Genomic DNA, 17,292 nt, shown 5'->3' on the forward strand with positions numbered 1-17,292 from the left:
CGAGTCCCTGTGGGCGCGGAGACGGATCCGAGCTGACGCGTCACTGAGCTATGGAAACTACATTCACACATACGGCACGAGCAGCAGAGGCAGGCAGCTACGATGAATAATGAACTGGAGGAGGAGGAGGAGGAGGAGGAGGAGGAGGAGGAGAGGTGGAGCTTATTATTAACCTACAGACCTACCTCACTGACACTGTCGAACCATGTGACTCGGGAGTGACAGCCGACCGTCACCGGACCCTGACGGATACTTCATCTGACGCGGGAAAACTCCACTATGTCAACAGTTCCCTTAATATCTGGTTACGGGTTAAGAGGAGGAAGTGATGACAGTGGAGAGACACATCAGCATGAAGTTGCATGTAACGTGAAGTGAAGGATGGGTGTGATGGTTTTCTTGCTGACAGAAATCAATCATTTGCCGGGGAGGGCGGGGGGGAGGGGGAGGAGGACATGTCAGATGAGCTTGCTGTTCCACCGTTGTTCGTCCAAGTTAAAGGTCCAACACTTTTCCTGTTTCCTTTTCAACGTTGATTCCATCGGAAGATATTTTTGTAGTTTCTGAGAACCAAAAATAATCTGAATATAGTTTCCCATCTCGTCTCTGCAGCTTCTCTCTGCAGCTCTACAACAACAGGCTGATCTGCGTCTGTGTCTTTAAGGCTCATTGATATCAGCAATCCTTTTCTCAGATTGGCTGACTCTTTTCTGAGTGACACACGCCCAGGCCAATCGCAGCCTTTCTTCGACGTTGTGGCGTGATAGCTCTGCAACAGAACGACCACTCAGTGTTTTCCTCCACATTAAAGCTTGGATAGAGGGCCGTGCTGAGGACAGCGTGACATCACAAACTTACTGTGACATCACAAACCTAAGGAAGTCCAAATGGCACAGCGGCAGGATAACAGCTGTGTGCATTTCTTTGTGGACTGACAGTTTTGACACTACTTTGGACCGCCCAGATGTATTTGTTGATCCATTTTCAGCATTTGTTTATTCATTTATTTATTATTTAATCTGTCCGAGAGAACGACGCTGTCGATGCAATTTATTAACGAGTGGACAATCTCCGCTCGCTGCCTCCACATGGGGCTCCGCCCACAGTGAGACACACAGAGATCAGAGGACAGAAACACGGCAGAGACTCTCACACTGAGCTGGAAACAAACGGCTGCTCATGAAGCAGGTAGGAGCAATAAAGAGTGTCGGTCACTGAGTGAGCGAGAGATTACAAGTTACACCGCTGATCGGCTGATCTTTTCAAATTAAAAGCCTGTATTTGTATTCGAACCCCCCCTCCTCCTCCCCCTACTAAACTGCATGAGTCCCTGTGTACACATCGGTCACGCACCGTGGCACCCACCACCACAAGTTTACTCTGTTGTTAAGTGTGTGTGTGTGTGTGTGTGTGTGTGTGTGTGTGTGTGTGTGTGTGTATTACTCTACTCACAGCTCTCCAGCTGCATGATGCAGGTCTGAACGTCCATTGGGAAGTTTTTCAGGTCCATGGGACATGACAGGGTTAATGTGAGTCTGAAAGGGAGGAGAGAGAGAAAGAAGATCAGAGTCACAGGTCACAAAAGTACAAAACATATTTCTGTATTATTTTGGTTCTGGTTGGTTGAAGCTCCAAAACAGAAGAACAACCAAGCTGCTATTTTTAGTGCTTTCAGTAATCCGCTTCCTCTTTTAGTTTAGAGCTTAAAAACTTCTGCATACAAACATGCAGACAGCAACAAGGAGCTGCTGTCTGCAGGGTTTTCCCACCATCATAATGCTCAGGTCCGCCACCTAGTTGTTGGGTGAGTATTGGTTTTATTTTGAGATAAATTTGGTAAATAAGTTACGTTTAAAAAAGATAAGTTTGATAAAAATGAAGGGAAAATATATAGTTTTTCGTAGGGCTGCACAATTTAGCTGTACTAAAATCTCAATTCATACGATCTCATTTCTAAATGCTCGACGATTCCGCTGCATTTTTATTCAGATGCAGGACAATAAAAAGTTGTGTTTAATAATATTAATAATATTAATAATAATAAGAGCCTGAACTGGACTGTTTTTCTGTTCAGTATCACATTCATGAAGCTGCTGCAGTTAAAACAGGAGCGTTCCCTTCCTGTTGTCCAGAGCTGATGTGTCGTGAACTGCATGCAGCTTGCCGGACCGTGAACGGCTACAAAGAAAAATACCGGACATTGTAGTGATCTGAAAAAGTAGTTTGAAGACGACGTCGTCTTCTCTGTCAGGGTTTATTAGTAACGACAAACAGAGCTGATAAAACCGTCTAAATCCTGTCAGACTTTGATTTAAAGTGTTGTTACTGAGTGATAAAGTAATACAGCTCCTGTTATGTCAGATCGGGTAGTTATAAAATGTGTGACGTTCAAACTGTCGAGACAAAATGGACCAAAACATGAGGAACATCATGGAGGGAAGGCAGAACTCTGCAGGAAGCCGGTCCGATATAAATATGTATCAGATGAATGATGTTCTTAAAAAATTATTCTTTTATCCAGATTCGTACAGCCTTAGTTTTAGTCAGATAACTGCCCCCCATATATATATATATATATATATATATATATATATATATGTATATAGAGAGAGAGAGAGAGATATTGTAATATTTGAACACGACACAAATATGCTGTTGATATTGCAGTGATGCGTCCCCTGTGTGTGCCATCATACACTAATAGAGTACTTTAGATTATGTACTCATACGTTATGTATTCAGACCACAGATCTGTATTCCTCAGAAACCCCGTCCTGTCTGCGACTGTACCGCGGTTCACTGTGTGCCTCCGGCCATGGAGACGCTAACGGTGCATCAGCATGTGTGCACATCGCACTCCGCTGCTCGGTTCATGAATAAAGGACCCTGTAACTTCCCATTTTGGTCAAATTATTAAAGCGTGTTCGTAGCCGTTATCAGAGGTCGCACGGCAGCTCCGACCGCCACCGCTCACCTAATGGAGTACAAAACGTTCCCGTTCTTGAATATGCGCAGAAGCTTGTTGTCCGTGGTGACTTCGTGAAAGTGGGCTCCCTTCTCGTTGGCGAAGAACAGATCTGGTTTCCAAATGGAGTCTAACATAGACGGGTCCAGGTCCAGAGAGTCGTCTGGGTACTCTGCGTAGGCGAGCCGGGGATCGTTCCACTGCTGACGGAGGAAGATGTTCACGCGGTAGTCCTGCGGACACGGAGAATAACGGGAACACGTCACACACACACACACACACACACACACACACACACACACACACACACACACACACACACAGGCATTTTAACATTTCTATAATCAAACAAGTGAAGCTGAGCTCAGACTACATCATACATCTGTCTGTCACCATGGTAACCATGTCAGATTAAATCAAAGTGCCATCAATTCTTGCCGGGTCTTTGTTAACCCCTCCCGCTGTCCTCGGGTCGAAATGACCCGCAACTGTGTTCAACCAAGTTCTATTTTTTTTTTTTTTGGGATCATTGGTGACAGGGAGGTCGTGAGCTAAAATATAAAAATAAAATAGAACTTGGTTGAACACAGCTGCGGGCCAATTTGACCCGAGGACAGCGGGAGGGTTAAGAGACTGACAACACTGCAAGTTCGACCAGGACTAATCATAGTTCACGTCCTTGTGTTGTCGGGGAGGAGGGTCGAGAAGCTGTCAATCACGGCCACGGAGGAACTATGCGTGATGCACTCTTGTCATCCTGTTGGTCGACGTCAAACAACACGTTGTTGGATACGTCAAACTGGGCAAAACATTCTGACATGCTACACTTTTCGTCGTCGTGCGTGCATCACTGTTCTTTAATGATGTCACGCTACCAGACCTGTTTTGTTGTCATATCGTACAAAGTGCTATAAACACGTTAGGTGTTGTAGTGTCGTCTCTTGATCAACATCAGTTTTTACATTCGTGATTTCACCGCAGACCTGAAACTTCAGACGTCACTGCTTTAAAAGCAGCCTTGAGTCTGTCGTGGAAATCACTGCATGGGCTCAGGAACACCTGGCAGTAAGTTTGAAACAAAATCTGATGTTTCTCTGCTACAGTTTTAGGTCCAACGGTGAAATCACAAATGTTCGCGTACCAGCGGTCACAAAAACGTGATGAACTCAGGTGCTGGAGTCGATCAAGAGACGACACTTGGAATACTTCCTCATGAAGGTCGCTGCTTCCTCCTGCTCCGTGTGCATCACTGTGCTGCGTTCAGGAACACCCTCTGAACTTACTGACAGCACTTCGTACATACGTGAAGTTCCTAAATGAAGACAAACATTTTCCTCCTGTATTAGCTGAAACAGAAATTCAGTAATTTCCTGTAACTCCTGTAAGCTTCCCAAAAACAGTCGTCACACTTCCCCTCCTGATTGCAAGCGTGTCGACGTGTGTGCTGATGAGGGGTGCCGATTCATTTGATGCTGTGATGTTCGTCTGCAGCGCAGAGACCAAACTGAACACGAATATTCGGATGATTCGGATGTCTGCACGCACAGGCACACACCTTCCCACCGCATCTGTAGGCGGCTGCAGCCTCCCCGTTACCATCAGTACGCTGTGCATGCAGACGAGGGCGTGAACCAACAAGTAGCCACCAGGTCATAGTCTGGACCCGGCCGTCCCCGAGGTGTCTGATGGGGTTCTGATCTGTGAAATGAAATACACCTTCACATCCTTTACTCGCTGACCCTTCTGTGGTATGAAATCCTCCGTCTGGAGACGTCTCTGATGACACGCATGACAGACGTGTGTAATCAGCAGGGGCGTCATGGAAACGCGGTCTCCCACAGTGGCTTTAAGCTGTTAAACGACGATTATCTGAGCAAGAATTAAAGACAATGAGTGGAGCTAAGCCTGGGTGAGGTGGAGGAGGAGGTGGGAGGTGCGGGGGAGTGTGGGGTGGACGGGGGTGCTGTACGATGTTTTCATACATGGTCCAGGGTTCCTTTCAGAGGAGAAAGCAACACTTTGGAGGAAATTCAGGCCATTTGTGGAATTATTTTAAATGGTGTTTGACAATAGAAGCAGCCCTCTGAGGGTGTGGAGGTGGCGGGAGGGGGGAGGAGGGGAGTCTGGTCCCTGGTCTATGGTCCCTGGACGGTGACCTGCGTGTCCCGATGCCAGTATCTCTCCGCTGCACTGCGATTTCAGCTCCACAAAAATAAAAAAGATTCCCAGAATGCACTCTAAAAATGCAACGAGCCGCCCTGCTCACTGACTGGAAGTGACATCACTTCCCTTCCACCTCGCTGCACTTCCTGCAGAGCCGCACTCGAGGCGCTCACGGCACAGACGCAGCTGATGACATTAAAGGTGGTGAAGTTGGACTTAGGTGTGGCGGGAACACTCAGTGGAGTCCACATGCACTTTAAATTTTATGAGCTGGGATTTCTCTGCTCCTGTGATGTGACCGGAGAGTAAATAAATATGTGTAAGATAATGATCATTTATATTGTTTAATAATAAACATGCACTTATTTAAATTTAAAACATATAGAGACAGAATACTGACACTCACTGATCTTCAGTTTATTTTGGGTTAAAAATCCAACATACTTATGATTTCAACTGAAATGTTTTTTTTTTTTACCTTAAGTAAGATTTATATTAGAGTTTTCATCTCTGAGTCTTGATCCTCGTCATAACTGTGAACCCGTTATTTTTCCAAGATGGTGAGCTACTATTAATCTCTTTATGTCAACATATAAACCGCCAGCTTTTTTGCAGAAAATCTGACAAATTGCCTCCTTTAATAGGCGCTCATCGAAATGCAATGGTCAAACATCAGAGGATAAGAACATAAACTGTTGGTGGCTTTAATACTACACTCAAATGCCATTAAACCACAGAAGAAGGAGGAGGCGTATCAAGAGGATGTCAAGAGTCAAACTCTAATGTGGAAATATTTAGTCCCTTCAGGGATTTCAGTTTTTTTGTGATTGTTTTGATTAAAAATGTTTGATTTTGTGGCGGCTTTTAAGAATTTCAATGTAATTTGAAAAGTATTAAGTGAGATTTATTGCTGTAAAATTCCAGGAATTTGGAAAAACTGCAAAGTCAAGAATAACATTTTTTATTTTACCACCACCATGCTAAAGAATAATCTGTGCTGTCTGCCTGTGATAATAATCCTGCTGCATATCACAGAAATATTTGCAGTGTAATCTGTTTTTCTTTCTGTGTTGAATTTAGAGAACCTGAAAGTGAAAGTTGATTCATTCAACACTAAAACAAAGTTCAGTCTCTTCCAGCTGGAAGTGTGGAGAAAACTCATTCAACATATTCCTCATTCCCATCATAAGACCACATTTCCCACAAACCCCGTCACTTCCTGTTGTTGCGGTTAGCTAGCACTAGTTTGTTTTGATGGTGAGAGGAGAGGGGGCGGAGCCTCGCTGGTTGGAAATGAACTCTTAGTTTTGGCAATAAAGTCAGTTTTGTTTTGAAAGATTTACTTTACGTTGTAATACTTTCAGCAGACTTCTGTTCACGATGTTTTTTTAAAGAAAAATCACGGGAATTTTGCAAAATAGCAAGCTGCTGCAAATATTATGGAGATTGATTGAATTTGTTTTAATTATTGTGATCACAGTAATTTCCTTGAGGGACTGAATAGTGACGACAATATGTTGATTTTAATGATGATGCAAAATAATTGCGATCAGGTGATGATGTAATAATTGTGCCAGGCCTCAGGTTGTTAATATTTATTACACTTCGCGGCAAAACCAGAGTTTTTCTCTTTGTCCAACTGCGGAGGTTAAAGCTGCACCATTAAATACTTTCATATTAATAATGCATTGAATATGAAGTGTAAAATTAAAGGTGTTGATTGCCCCTCTCAGTTCCCATCCGATCCACAGAACTTTTTTTTGTGTGCCTTTAAGCTCATTGTTTTGTTTTTTGTAGCCCACAGACTCAGCTGCATTCAGATGAACAAACTGTGTATGCCACTGCAAACAGCAGGCATACATTTGGAGACGAGCTGAAGAACCACTTTCCCTTTCACCCAGACACACACTCCACCTGCATATAATGATGATCCGAGTCAGCCGATGTGGAAAAGCCCCAAAAACGTTTGACCTAAAAAAAAAACTAAAAAAACCCCACCAAACTCAAGTATCAAAAATGACGCTTTAAAGCCACAATCCAGGTAACAGTAAAAAAAACACAAAAAAAAACCCACTGTTGTGTCAGAGGGTTTAACTGGAAGTGGTTTCAGTGAGAACAAACCTGTGGCATTATGATTTCTCCCGGCGGAGGCAGATCATCTAAATACTGCTTGCACACTGACACACACACGGAGTGGATTAAGAGGGATCGAGGGAACAAATGAAAAAGAGAGTTTAACGGTCATAAATCTGTTTAACGTGGATAGCGTGTAGCGCAGACCCCAGTGAACCAACCTGGCTCTAAGCCCTGTGTGTGTGTGTGTGTGGGTGTGTGTGCGTGTGTGTGTGTGTGTGTGTGCGTGCGTGTGCGTGTGTATGAGAGACTGAATATTCAAAAATCACCTCTGAATCTCTACCTCTTCGTTTTCCTCCTCTCGGTGATGTAATGGGAAAGTCAAGTCGGGTAAAAATGCGTCACAGCACATTCAGCTTTCAGAATCGAAATATTCCTCCTTTATTTATGACACGCGTGTTTAAAACCACGTCGGTTAAAATTCGCTTAAAAGTGAATAAAGGTGACTCAACTTCTCGTTTAATTGCTCCTTTTTTATTATTGTGTGGATTTATTTGTATTTACGAGGACACTTTGGGCTCAGCGGGACTGCGCATCACAAACGCGTCACCTACATCTCCATTAATCCAACAGTGCGGCTCACAAAAAGCTCCAAGACATCCGTCCGTTGTCTGTTACCGAGGCGTGAGCAGCAGATTACCGCTGCGTTTCCCGCCGTCACGACAGGAGAACGTATCTGGCTGCGTTGTCGAGGCGTTTATCGAGGTGTTATGCGAGTCTGGTTTGTGGAGGAGAAGACGAGCGGGCAGATGAAAAGACAGATGGTGAAAAGAGAGAGGAAGTTCCTAATCCTACAGTAACATATGACTGCTGTGTATACGTCTCTGGGTCTGTACGTTCGTCCCCCGTCCTCGTGCTCTCTGGTCACGCCCGTTTGTAAAGTCCCTTCACCATCTTTCTCTCGGCTGTTCTAACGGATTAGGAGCTTTGGACTCGTGTCTGATGTGCTCAGAAGTTACTCTGGATCTTTGCCTCGGTGTTCAACACCTCTTTTTCAGTCCCGGTACCGACCCGGCTCCGCTTTTACTTTTGGTTTCTGTTGGGGGGAAAAGTTGTGGGTAGCGCCTGGTACCGTTTTTTTTTGGTTTCACATCTGTTCGGGTTCAGAGCGAGTCGGTGCTAAAAAGGTGCCGATCCGAGTTTTGGTGGTTCCTCTGGAAATATTTCCACCATTGATTAGGATACTAGGACCCACTGTGTGATCAACACGCAATTTCTTTTTTTTTTTTTTGTTCGGTTTGATGATGATAGGATCCAGCGAGTTGCTATAGTAATAACGCCACATTGAGATGTTGCCATCTGCAGTGGAAAACAAAATCCGGAGAAGTCGAGTACCAGCAGTGAAAAGAGACTTTTCACAAAAACTGTAAAGTAATTTGGGGAGTTTTAAATGAAGTTTTTGGGAATAAAATATCAGGAATCAGCAAAAACTGCAAGTTGAGAATACAAATTGTGATTTGTATTTTTTTCCACAACTCCTTGCTGAAGAGTAATTTGTGGTGAATTCCTGTGATAATAATCCTGCTGCACATCCCAGAAATATTTGCCTTGTAATGCTTTTGTCTTTCTGTGTTGAACTTAAAGAACCATCACGGGGCTCAAAGTGATAAAAAAAAGTGTCTAAAAGTGTCGTAGCTTTACAGAACAGACAGTCTGTGACTGTAATATAGAAAACAAAGGCTCCATCTGCTGTCACAATAAGAGCTTTAGATGCTTTTTAAATCATATTCATTCATCACAAAAAACTAAGTTCAGTCTCATTTAACATATTCCTCATTCCCATCATAAGACCACATTTCCCACAAACCCCGTCACGTCCTGTTGCTGCGGTTAGCTGGCAGTAGTTTGTTTTGATGGTGAGAGGAGAGGGGGCGGAGCCTCGCTGGTTGGAAATTAACACTTAGTTTTGGCAATAAAGTCAGTTTTGTTTTGAAAGATTTACTTTACGTTGTAATACTTTCAGCAGACTTCTGTTCACGATGTTTTTTAAAGAAAAATCACGGGAATTTTGCAAAATAGCAAGCTACTGCAAATATTATGGAGATTGATTGAATTTGTTTTAATTATTGTGATCACAATAATTTCCTTGAGGGACTGAATAGTGACAGCAACCTGTTGATTTTAATGATGAGCTTCGCTGGTTGGAAATGAACACTTAGTTTTGGTAATAAAAGCAGTGTTATTTTGAAAGGTGACTTTATGATTTAATACTTTCAGCAGAGATTCTGTTCACAATGTTTTTTTGAGATTGCTTGAATTTGTCGTAATTATTGCAAGATTGCAACTTTCTGCAGGGACTTCCTTTAGACAGATTTTTTTTTTGGGCCAAACTGAACCACACTCTGTGGATCGGAGACAAAATTACAGTCAGTCTGTGTGTCTCCATGAGCCGGACAGAGGAAGGTCTGAAAACGTCCTCCTCGTCAAAACTGTAAACAACAGTCAGCCTGCAGGGTGTGAAGGGATAACGGGGACCCAGCACACTGCAGGAGCCTCGACAGACTGCTTCACAATCAAGAGCGTGACCGGTGACTCAAAGCAACGCCGCAGCATTCAGACTGAAACAAAGACTTAACATGCGACTTTCTGAAACGATGAAAAGCCCCGAAGTTTAAATCTAAATTCATAAAACATGAATAAAAGTCATTACAATTATAATTTCCCTGCAGTTATGTACTGCTGGCACACTCACACGCTCTCACACACACACACACACACTGTCATGAAAAATTCATGTGCTTCTGATAAATAATAAAAGTCAAATGAAAGCAATATTGTACATTCTGAAATTCCTGGTGACAGTTCGTGCTCGGCATGCAAACACTCACACACACACACACACACACACACACACACACACACACACACACACACACACACACACAGACAAACACACACCGCGTCGCCATCAGAGCGACTCCCAGCCGGGCAGGAAGCACTTAGACGTCGTCGCTTCAATCACTCGTCCGTCGGGCTCCGCTGATCACGACTCGGCTAATTACGGCGGATTGCGACAGGAAGTGAAGCGGTGCCGGGGCGCGGCGGAGCATCACAAACAGGCTCAATCGGTCCTGACGAGCACACACAGAGACGTTCAGACTTCTATCAATCAATCAATCAGAGAATGAAAACCCAAAGGGTTGGGACGGAAACCGTTTCTGTCTGAAGCCACAGGTGTGAACCTCGCTGCTCCTTTGTTCCCCGCGGAGTGAATTCATGTGTTCACGCTGCTCGCTTCGCTCCGCATCGCGTTCGGGGAGCCACCGAGCCGTGACTCTGCGTTTTTGTTGGACGCGTCTGAGAAAAATATTTTAATTTTGCATTTCATGGGAAAGTGCTGAATATAAATGAACAGAACAACAGGACGGAGAAAACACCATCAGTGTTCTGGCTTTATGTGCTGAAGATTTTTTAAGTACGAAGGGATCATGAATTTTGGATTGGCGTTGAAAATAAAAAAAATAAAAAACAGTTCACGTCACTGTCTTCTCATTTTAACTTGAATCTGGTAGTAATGTGTTACTACCACCAAGAGGGGGCGGTATTGTACCTGAAAACAGTTTTTTAACTACCATAAACCAACAGAAGAAGAAGAAACACGTTACTACCAGGCTCTGGTAAAACTGTGTGTGTCTGTGCAGTGAAGCTAGCAGATCATCAGTCTACCTCAGCTCGGGTTCTATAATAATGAGGCCGATGCAGAAGTGTCTTCAGCTGCAATACCACCGGGTGCCACTAGAGGTTGGCTCCAAAAACCCTCCGCCTCCATAGACTCCCATTCAACTTCTCTCATGAAATACAAAGTCAATAAATGTTTCTCCACGAGTTATTTCAGTGTTGTTAGTTAAAGTCACTCCTTCTTATTACTTTTCTGGCGGTCCATCTGAAAATAATCCCGTCTTTAATTAGAAAATAAGTTTAAAAAAAAAGATGTGTTTTTGGGGGCGTGTCTGTGACAAAATCCGAAACTGGAGGCTTCGTAACGGCCGTTCACAAACCAACGGGTGACCGCGCTGCTGGTTGCCGCTTGCCTGGAACAGAGCACCTGTGCAGAGCGCTCAGCGTGGCCACGCAGTGAAGCCTCCGCAGGCCGGGGGAGTCCTAACAGGCTGGGACAGCTCTGCTCTCCTCAGTCCCACAGGAGACGGAGTGACTTTCACAAGCGATTCTCCTCCTGTGCACCAAAGTCGCTCCAAATTCGCCTCACTTGCACAGTTTGGGAACATTTTTACTAATCTGAGGTACTTTTAAATACGAGCGCAACACGCTATGAACCCTGCTGTGTGTGTGTGTGTGCGTGTGCGTGCGCGCGCGTGCGCGTGCACGTTATATGGATGTAGGAGCAGCTTGTCTGCAGCCTCGACCGACTTCATGTCACTTTAACGTATTTGCTGTCAGACTCGGTGAATGTCTGCGCTGCACATCTGCTCCGGCTGTGCGATCGTCTGTCTCTTCTGATCTGCGTCTCGGTTCCTCAGCTCCGCTCGTCAGACCGTCTTCCTGTCTGCTCACAGTTCTCCGTCTTCTTCCTGCAGCTGATTCGGCCCTTTCGGAGGGCGCTGATCACGAGAACCTCGCCTCCCCCCGTTAACTGGTCAATAATCGTGTCGATCACTCCAACACCACCTCAGTTCTCTGCTGCAAATACTGATAACTATATATATATATATATATATATATCTTCTATAAAGTGGAATTCATCTCTTCAAAATTTGACAGTTGTGAAATGTCCTCCGTGTCTCGGGGAAAGAGATGTAATACCTGTCGTCGTTTTGGCACCGTTTCTGTTGTTTGATGTTTACAGTGATCGGGCGGCAACACGTCTTCTGCTCTCATGCGAACAGCATCGTTCGGGTCGTGGGTTCGGGTGTCAGAAGCCCGTGTGCGTTGCATCCTGGGAGATTTAGGGACTACCGGCAGAAAAACCAGATTAGTAGGGCAGCACTGAGGAATTTATTTCTCCCGCTGACTACATTTCCCTTCAACACAGAGTGAATGAAATGGCGAAATCTGCCTTTGAGAATAACCGATAATAGCCTCAGTCCATGTTTCTGGGTTAACGATGATCAGACATGAAGCCCGAAGGCCTCCTGTCACTGATCACAACCCCGAGCGTCCGGCCGCAGGCACGCAACTCACCGGATTTATGTATCTCATCCCGTCAAAAGACGAACGTCTGAAACCAGCCGCAGGGAGCAGGAACATGTAACACGTGTAAACACCTCTGATGCACGTCAGCACATGTTCACGGTTTCAACCATGACCAGTTTCACACGCGACTGGTTCGTAGTTAAAGAAGTGTATTCACACAAACCATTTAAAGATGGAGGAGGGAAAAAACAACAACAACAACACCTGTACGTCACATCGTGATAACTCCACTCACCATGGTCGTCTCGGCGATGGAGCCGAAGCTGTTGATGAAGATGTTACAGGAGACGTTGACCGCAGGACCTGCAGAGGGAGGGACACGCCGATCACATGGACATCATAGAAATATTACAGTATATTTATACAGATTACTTTTTAGCAGGGAGGTGGTCAAATCTTTTTTTTTTTTTAAAAGCAATATATATATATATATATATGTATATATATATATATATATATATATATATATATACATATATATATGAGACAGTGATGTGTTCCCCCAGCTGTTTCCTTGAAGTTGTGTCTTCTTTGTGTCTTCTGGCAGTTAAACCCCACTCAGCGCAGCCTTGGGGGATGCATTGCACATTTGTGCTAAACAATTAAACAATGCGTCCAGTGTGTGTTTCGCCTCAGTCTTCAATCTCCTTCTGCAGGGCTGAGCTCGGCCAAAACGGCAGATTTTAAATGCGAGGAGGAACTTCTGGGACAGTTTTACTGGAATACGACTCGTTTAACTGCGGGACGGAGCAGCGCCGAGGAGAGGCAGGAAAACGTTATCAAATCTACCGAGATTTAGATACGAAATGTATGATCTGATAAAACATGGAGTTTGTATCGCTTCTAAAACTGAGGAGACAAAGTGGAATAAAAAAAAAAAATCTAAAAAAAAATAAATCTAAAAATCACTGTTGGTCAGTCTCTCCAGGAAATCATGATCTGGTGATTGCAATACTTATTTGCAGCAGTTTGCAATTTTGCTAAATTTGTGTGATTTAAAAAAAAAAAAAAAAAAAAGATTTCTGCAAAACACATCGTGAACAGAATCTCTGCTGAAAGTATTACGACATAAAGTCGCCTTTCAAAATAAAACGGACTTCATTACCAAAACTAAGTGTTCATTTCCGACCAGCGAGGCTCCGCCCCCTCTCCTCTCACCATCAAAACAAACTGCTGCTAGCTGACCGCAACAACAGGAAGTGACGGGGTTTGTGGGAAATGTGGTCTTATGATGGGAATGAGGAATATGTTGAATGAGTTTTCTCCACACTTCCAGCTGGAAGAGACTGAACTTTGTTTTAGTGTTGAATGAATGTGATTTAAAAAGCATTTAAAGCTCTTATTGTGACAGCAGATGGAGCCTTTGTTTTCTATATTACAGTCACAGACTGTCTGTTCTGTGAAGCTACGACACTTTTAGACACTTTGAGGTTCTCTAAGTTCAATACAGAAAGAAAAACAGACTACAAGTCTAATATTTCTGTGATGTGCAGCAAGATTAGTATCACAGGAAGTCAACACAGATTACTCTTTAGCAGGGAGGTGGTCAAATCTTTAAAAAAAAATTTTTTTATCCTTGACTTTGCAGTTTTTCCAAATTCATGCAATTTATAGCAAAAACATTTTTTTGGGATCGTAACAATTAGACAAAAACTGTGAAATCCCGGAGTGACTGAATATTTCCACATTAAACTCTTTTAAACCGTCATCTCAATCCGCCTTCTTCTTCTTCTTCGGTTTAATGGTCTATGAGTGCAGAATTAAAGCCACCAACTGTTTGCAACTGCAATTTTAGCACCACAATCTCACTCCTGACCGAATGACTGAATTTTTAGAAAATCTGCCTCAAAAATTCAAACATTTTTGAATCAAAACAATCACAAAACCGCCTCACAGGCGAAGTCCCAGATCTCTGCGTAGGTACCTTTAAAGTTGGGTCGTATCCGAGCATCGTATCCAGACGTCCTCCCCATCAGTTTGTCCAGGAAGTCCGAGGGAGACATCGGGGCCTGCCGTGTCCTCGCAGCGTTGTCCACCTCCTTACACTGACCCACGCTGTCACAGAAACACAACACGGATCACACGTGGGACGTTTTCACAGCAGGACGTGTCCGCTGGATTCGCTGATGGAAAACATAATGCTGATTCACGTTATGTCGAATAATTCTATCGGCATTTTTTTTCCGTTCAAAATGCCCATCCCTAGTTTTTTTTTTTTTTTTTTTTTTTGTGACCTTTGAGGAAAGTGCAGTTTTATGTAACTCTGCTCCCCCGACCAGGAACAGTTTTCTGTCGGTGGCGACTCGGGAGTGGAAGGATGGATGTGTGTGAACTTGATCGTCACTGCGACCGGCTTTTAGCACCGTTTCAGGAGGACTTTCAGAAGATTTCTGCCGGTAGAGCTGAAGAGAGGTTTTCCTCTTGTCTGTTGCTTGTTTCCACGTCAACGCGTGTTGGTGACGGTGACGGAAAGGACATGAAACAGACTGACCCCGAAACATTACGAATATTACCGTAACATTTTAAATGTTCCACTGTCGCTCAGTAAAAATGTTCTCAAAAGAGACTCCGGCATCAACCGTTCTTGTATAAATGTGGGAACGTAAATATGTATCTAGGTGGGAGGGGAGGTTGGTATGGATGTAAATATGTTTATATCTCATCACATGATCTCATCATTAGATAACTAATCAGTCGTCACTGTTGGCATTCAAGTAGCAGTCTTCTTGTACAGACATGACACACCAGTGTGTGTGTGTGTGTGTGTGTGTGTGTGTGTGTGTGTGTGTGTGTGTGTGTGTTTGTTACTTCTAGGGTGACTGGGTAGTAAATTCTAAATGGCAAGGTAAAGCCTGATGAACCTGAAAGTGTGTGTGTGTGTGTGTGTGTGTGTGTGTGTGTGTGTGTGTGTGTGTGTGTGTGTGTGTGTGTGTGTGTGTGTAGTTGGGACAAGAGGGAACATTGCCAAAAATAACTCACAAGGTTCGTATAGCTAAACACAAACACACTCACCCTGACACTCACCCTGACACTCACCCCCCCTCCCACACACACACACACACACACATGCGCACACACACTCACACCCTCTTCAGTGTAGTTTCGGGATCATCAACCTTTACTTTGGCATTTGAAACCGCTTCCTCTGAGCCCAGCAGGGAGTAACCTCCCACAGGCAGAGCAGCACGGTGCGGTTGTTTACCGGTGGTTTGATTACTCCGTCAACCTCCTTTAAACACGCTCGCACTGCCGGCGGCGGCGGTAGAGGCGAGGGGGGCGGGACTCATTAATTTCAGACGAGCTGCGGGAGGCAGGGGAAGGCAGGGAGACAGATGGAGGAGGGAGGAGAAGTCCAACACACCTCGACTGCATCGCGTCAGTAACGAGGCCAACGCGTCCCTTCAATCAATCGCCATCGAAAACATCACACGCGGTCCAGACTGTGGTTCTTTAGGCTCGAAGCTTCAGCACATTCAGGCTGAATGAAAACGTGATGATGAGCAGATCATCTGATTTTTTAAATTTTTTTGGGGGGCGGGGTGGGGGGCTGAAAGACAATACGCGTTATTTATCTGTGTATTTTCTACGAAGTGGGCCAGATGTTTGTTTGTCGGGTAATGTCAGCCGGTGTGAGCCGAGCCGTTGTAGCCACAGCTCTCCGCCCGGCAGGGAGGCGAGGGCGGAGGACCGTCCGAAGGAAACGTACCCAGAAGGAATCGGCCGCCGAGCGGCTCTGCACTGAGAGGGCTACGTAAAAACATCAAAATATATTCACATAAAAGGTGCTTTTCTTGTTCTGTAACCTGGTTGGAAAATGTGTTGATACGTGTAAGAAAGTGGATTTTCTGCCCTCGAAGGCTCGGCTTTAGTTGGAGTGGGTTTACGTCCCGTGTGGGAGATACAGCTGTTTTAACACGCAAGAGGTTCAGAAGCAACACGTGAAACAACAACACACGCGTGTTCAGATCTGAACACGCTGACCCGGCTGACCTCGGGGTCCGGATTAGAACATGAGAGCGTCGTTCTGTCCGGCTCGTCGTCTCTGGTCGATGATCGGAGAAGAAAAACCTCGTCGGACATGAAGTCGGACACGAGTCTGTTGCGCGGCAGCGATACAATCCCTCGTAATGCCCTCGACCGCAGAGCGCTGACGCAGAAACACGCCGCCGGGACGCAGCGCAGAGCTGCATCACCACATACACACACACACACACGCACACACACACACTCTCTGCTGTCTATGTGAGTCTGTCCGAGGACGCTCAGAGTATGTGAGTCATGCCGAGTGTCGTGTGTGTGTGTGTGTGTGTGTGTGTGTGTGTGTGTGTGTGTGTGCGTGTTCCCTCTCTGAGACGAAAGCCCAACAGTACCTCTACATGGCAGCAGATGTAGGTGCTGCATGAATCTCTGTGGACGTTTCTCCTGATAATCTCAGAGTTACGAGGTTATAATGGTTGTATGGACCTTTTGTGTCTCTGCCACGACGGCCTTTACGGCTGACTGGGTGTCACATTAGGTTTAAACCCTGCAGAGGTTAAAGACGGAACAGCTACTGAATGTCTTTATTCTGCTTTTATTCCCAAATACTGCCGTTGGCATCACAGAGATACTCACAGGACGTCGAGGGTGGCGTGATGCAACCGTACACTGTGTATAAAAGTGTTCGTAGCTTCCAGGTCTGAAAAATGAGGCCGATGCAGAAGTGCCTTAAACTGCAATACCACCGAGTGCCACTAGAGGTCGGCTCAAAAAATGCCTCCATAGACTCCCATTCAACTTTTCTCATGAAATACAAAGTCAATAAAATTTCTCCACGAGTTATTTCAGTGTTGTTAGCTCGAGCAGCTCCTTCTTATTAGTTTTCTGGCGGTTCATCTGAA

At 44.7% G+C, this 17,292-nt stretch overlaps 1 protein-coding gene across 1 annotated transcript in view; it reads right to left on the minus strand.

Annotated features, from left to right (window-relative positions):
* The window catches only part of LOC138209296 (glycine receptor subunit alpha-3-like), a 50,356-nt gene that overhangs the window by 19,124 nt on the left and 13,940 nt on the right, over positions 1-17,292 (minus strand). Inside the window, 4 exon segments of the mRNA XM_069167765.1 lie at positions 1,453-1,535; positions 2,975-3,198; positions 12,648-12,715; positions 14,337-14,467. Of these exon segments, the coding sequence (XP_069023866.1) occupies positions 1,453-1,535; positions 2,975-3,198; positions 12,648-12,715; positions 14,337-14,467 (506 nt within the window).

The sequence above is a fragment of the Embiotoca jacksoni genome, unplaced genomic scaffold (assembly GCF_022577435.1).
Source record: "Embiotoca jacksoni isolate LCO1_2020_lvr unplaced genomic scaffold, fEmbJac1.0.p SCAF_4, whole genome shotgun sequence".
Classification (NCBI taxonomy): Eukaryota; Metazoa; Chordata; class Actinopteri; family Embiotocidae; genus Embiotoca; species Embiotoca jacksoni.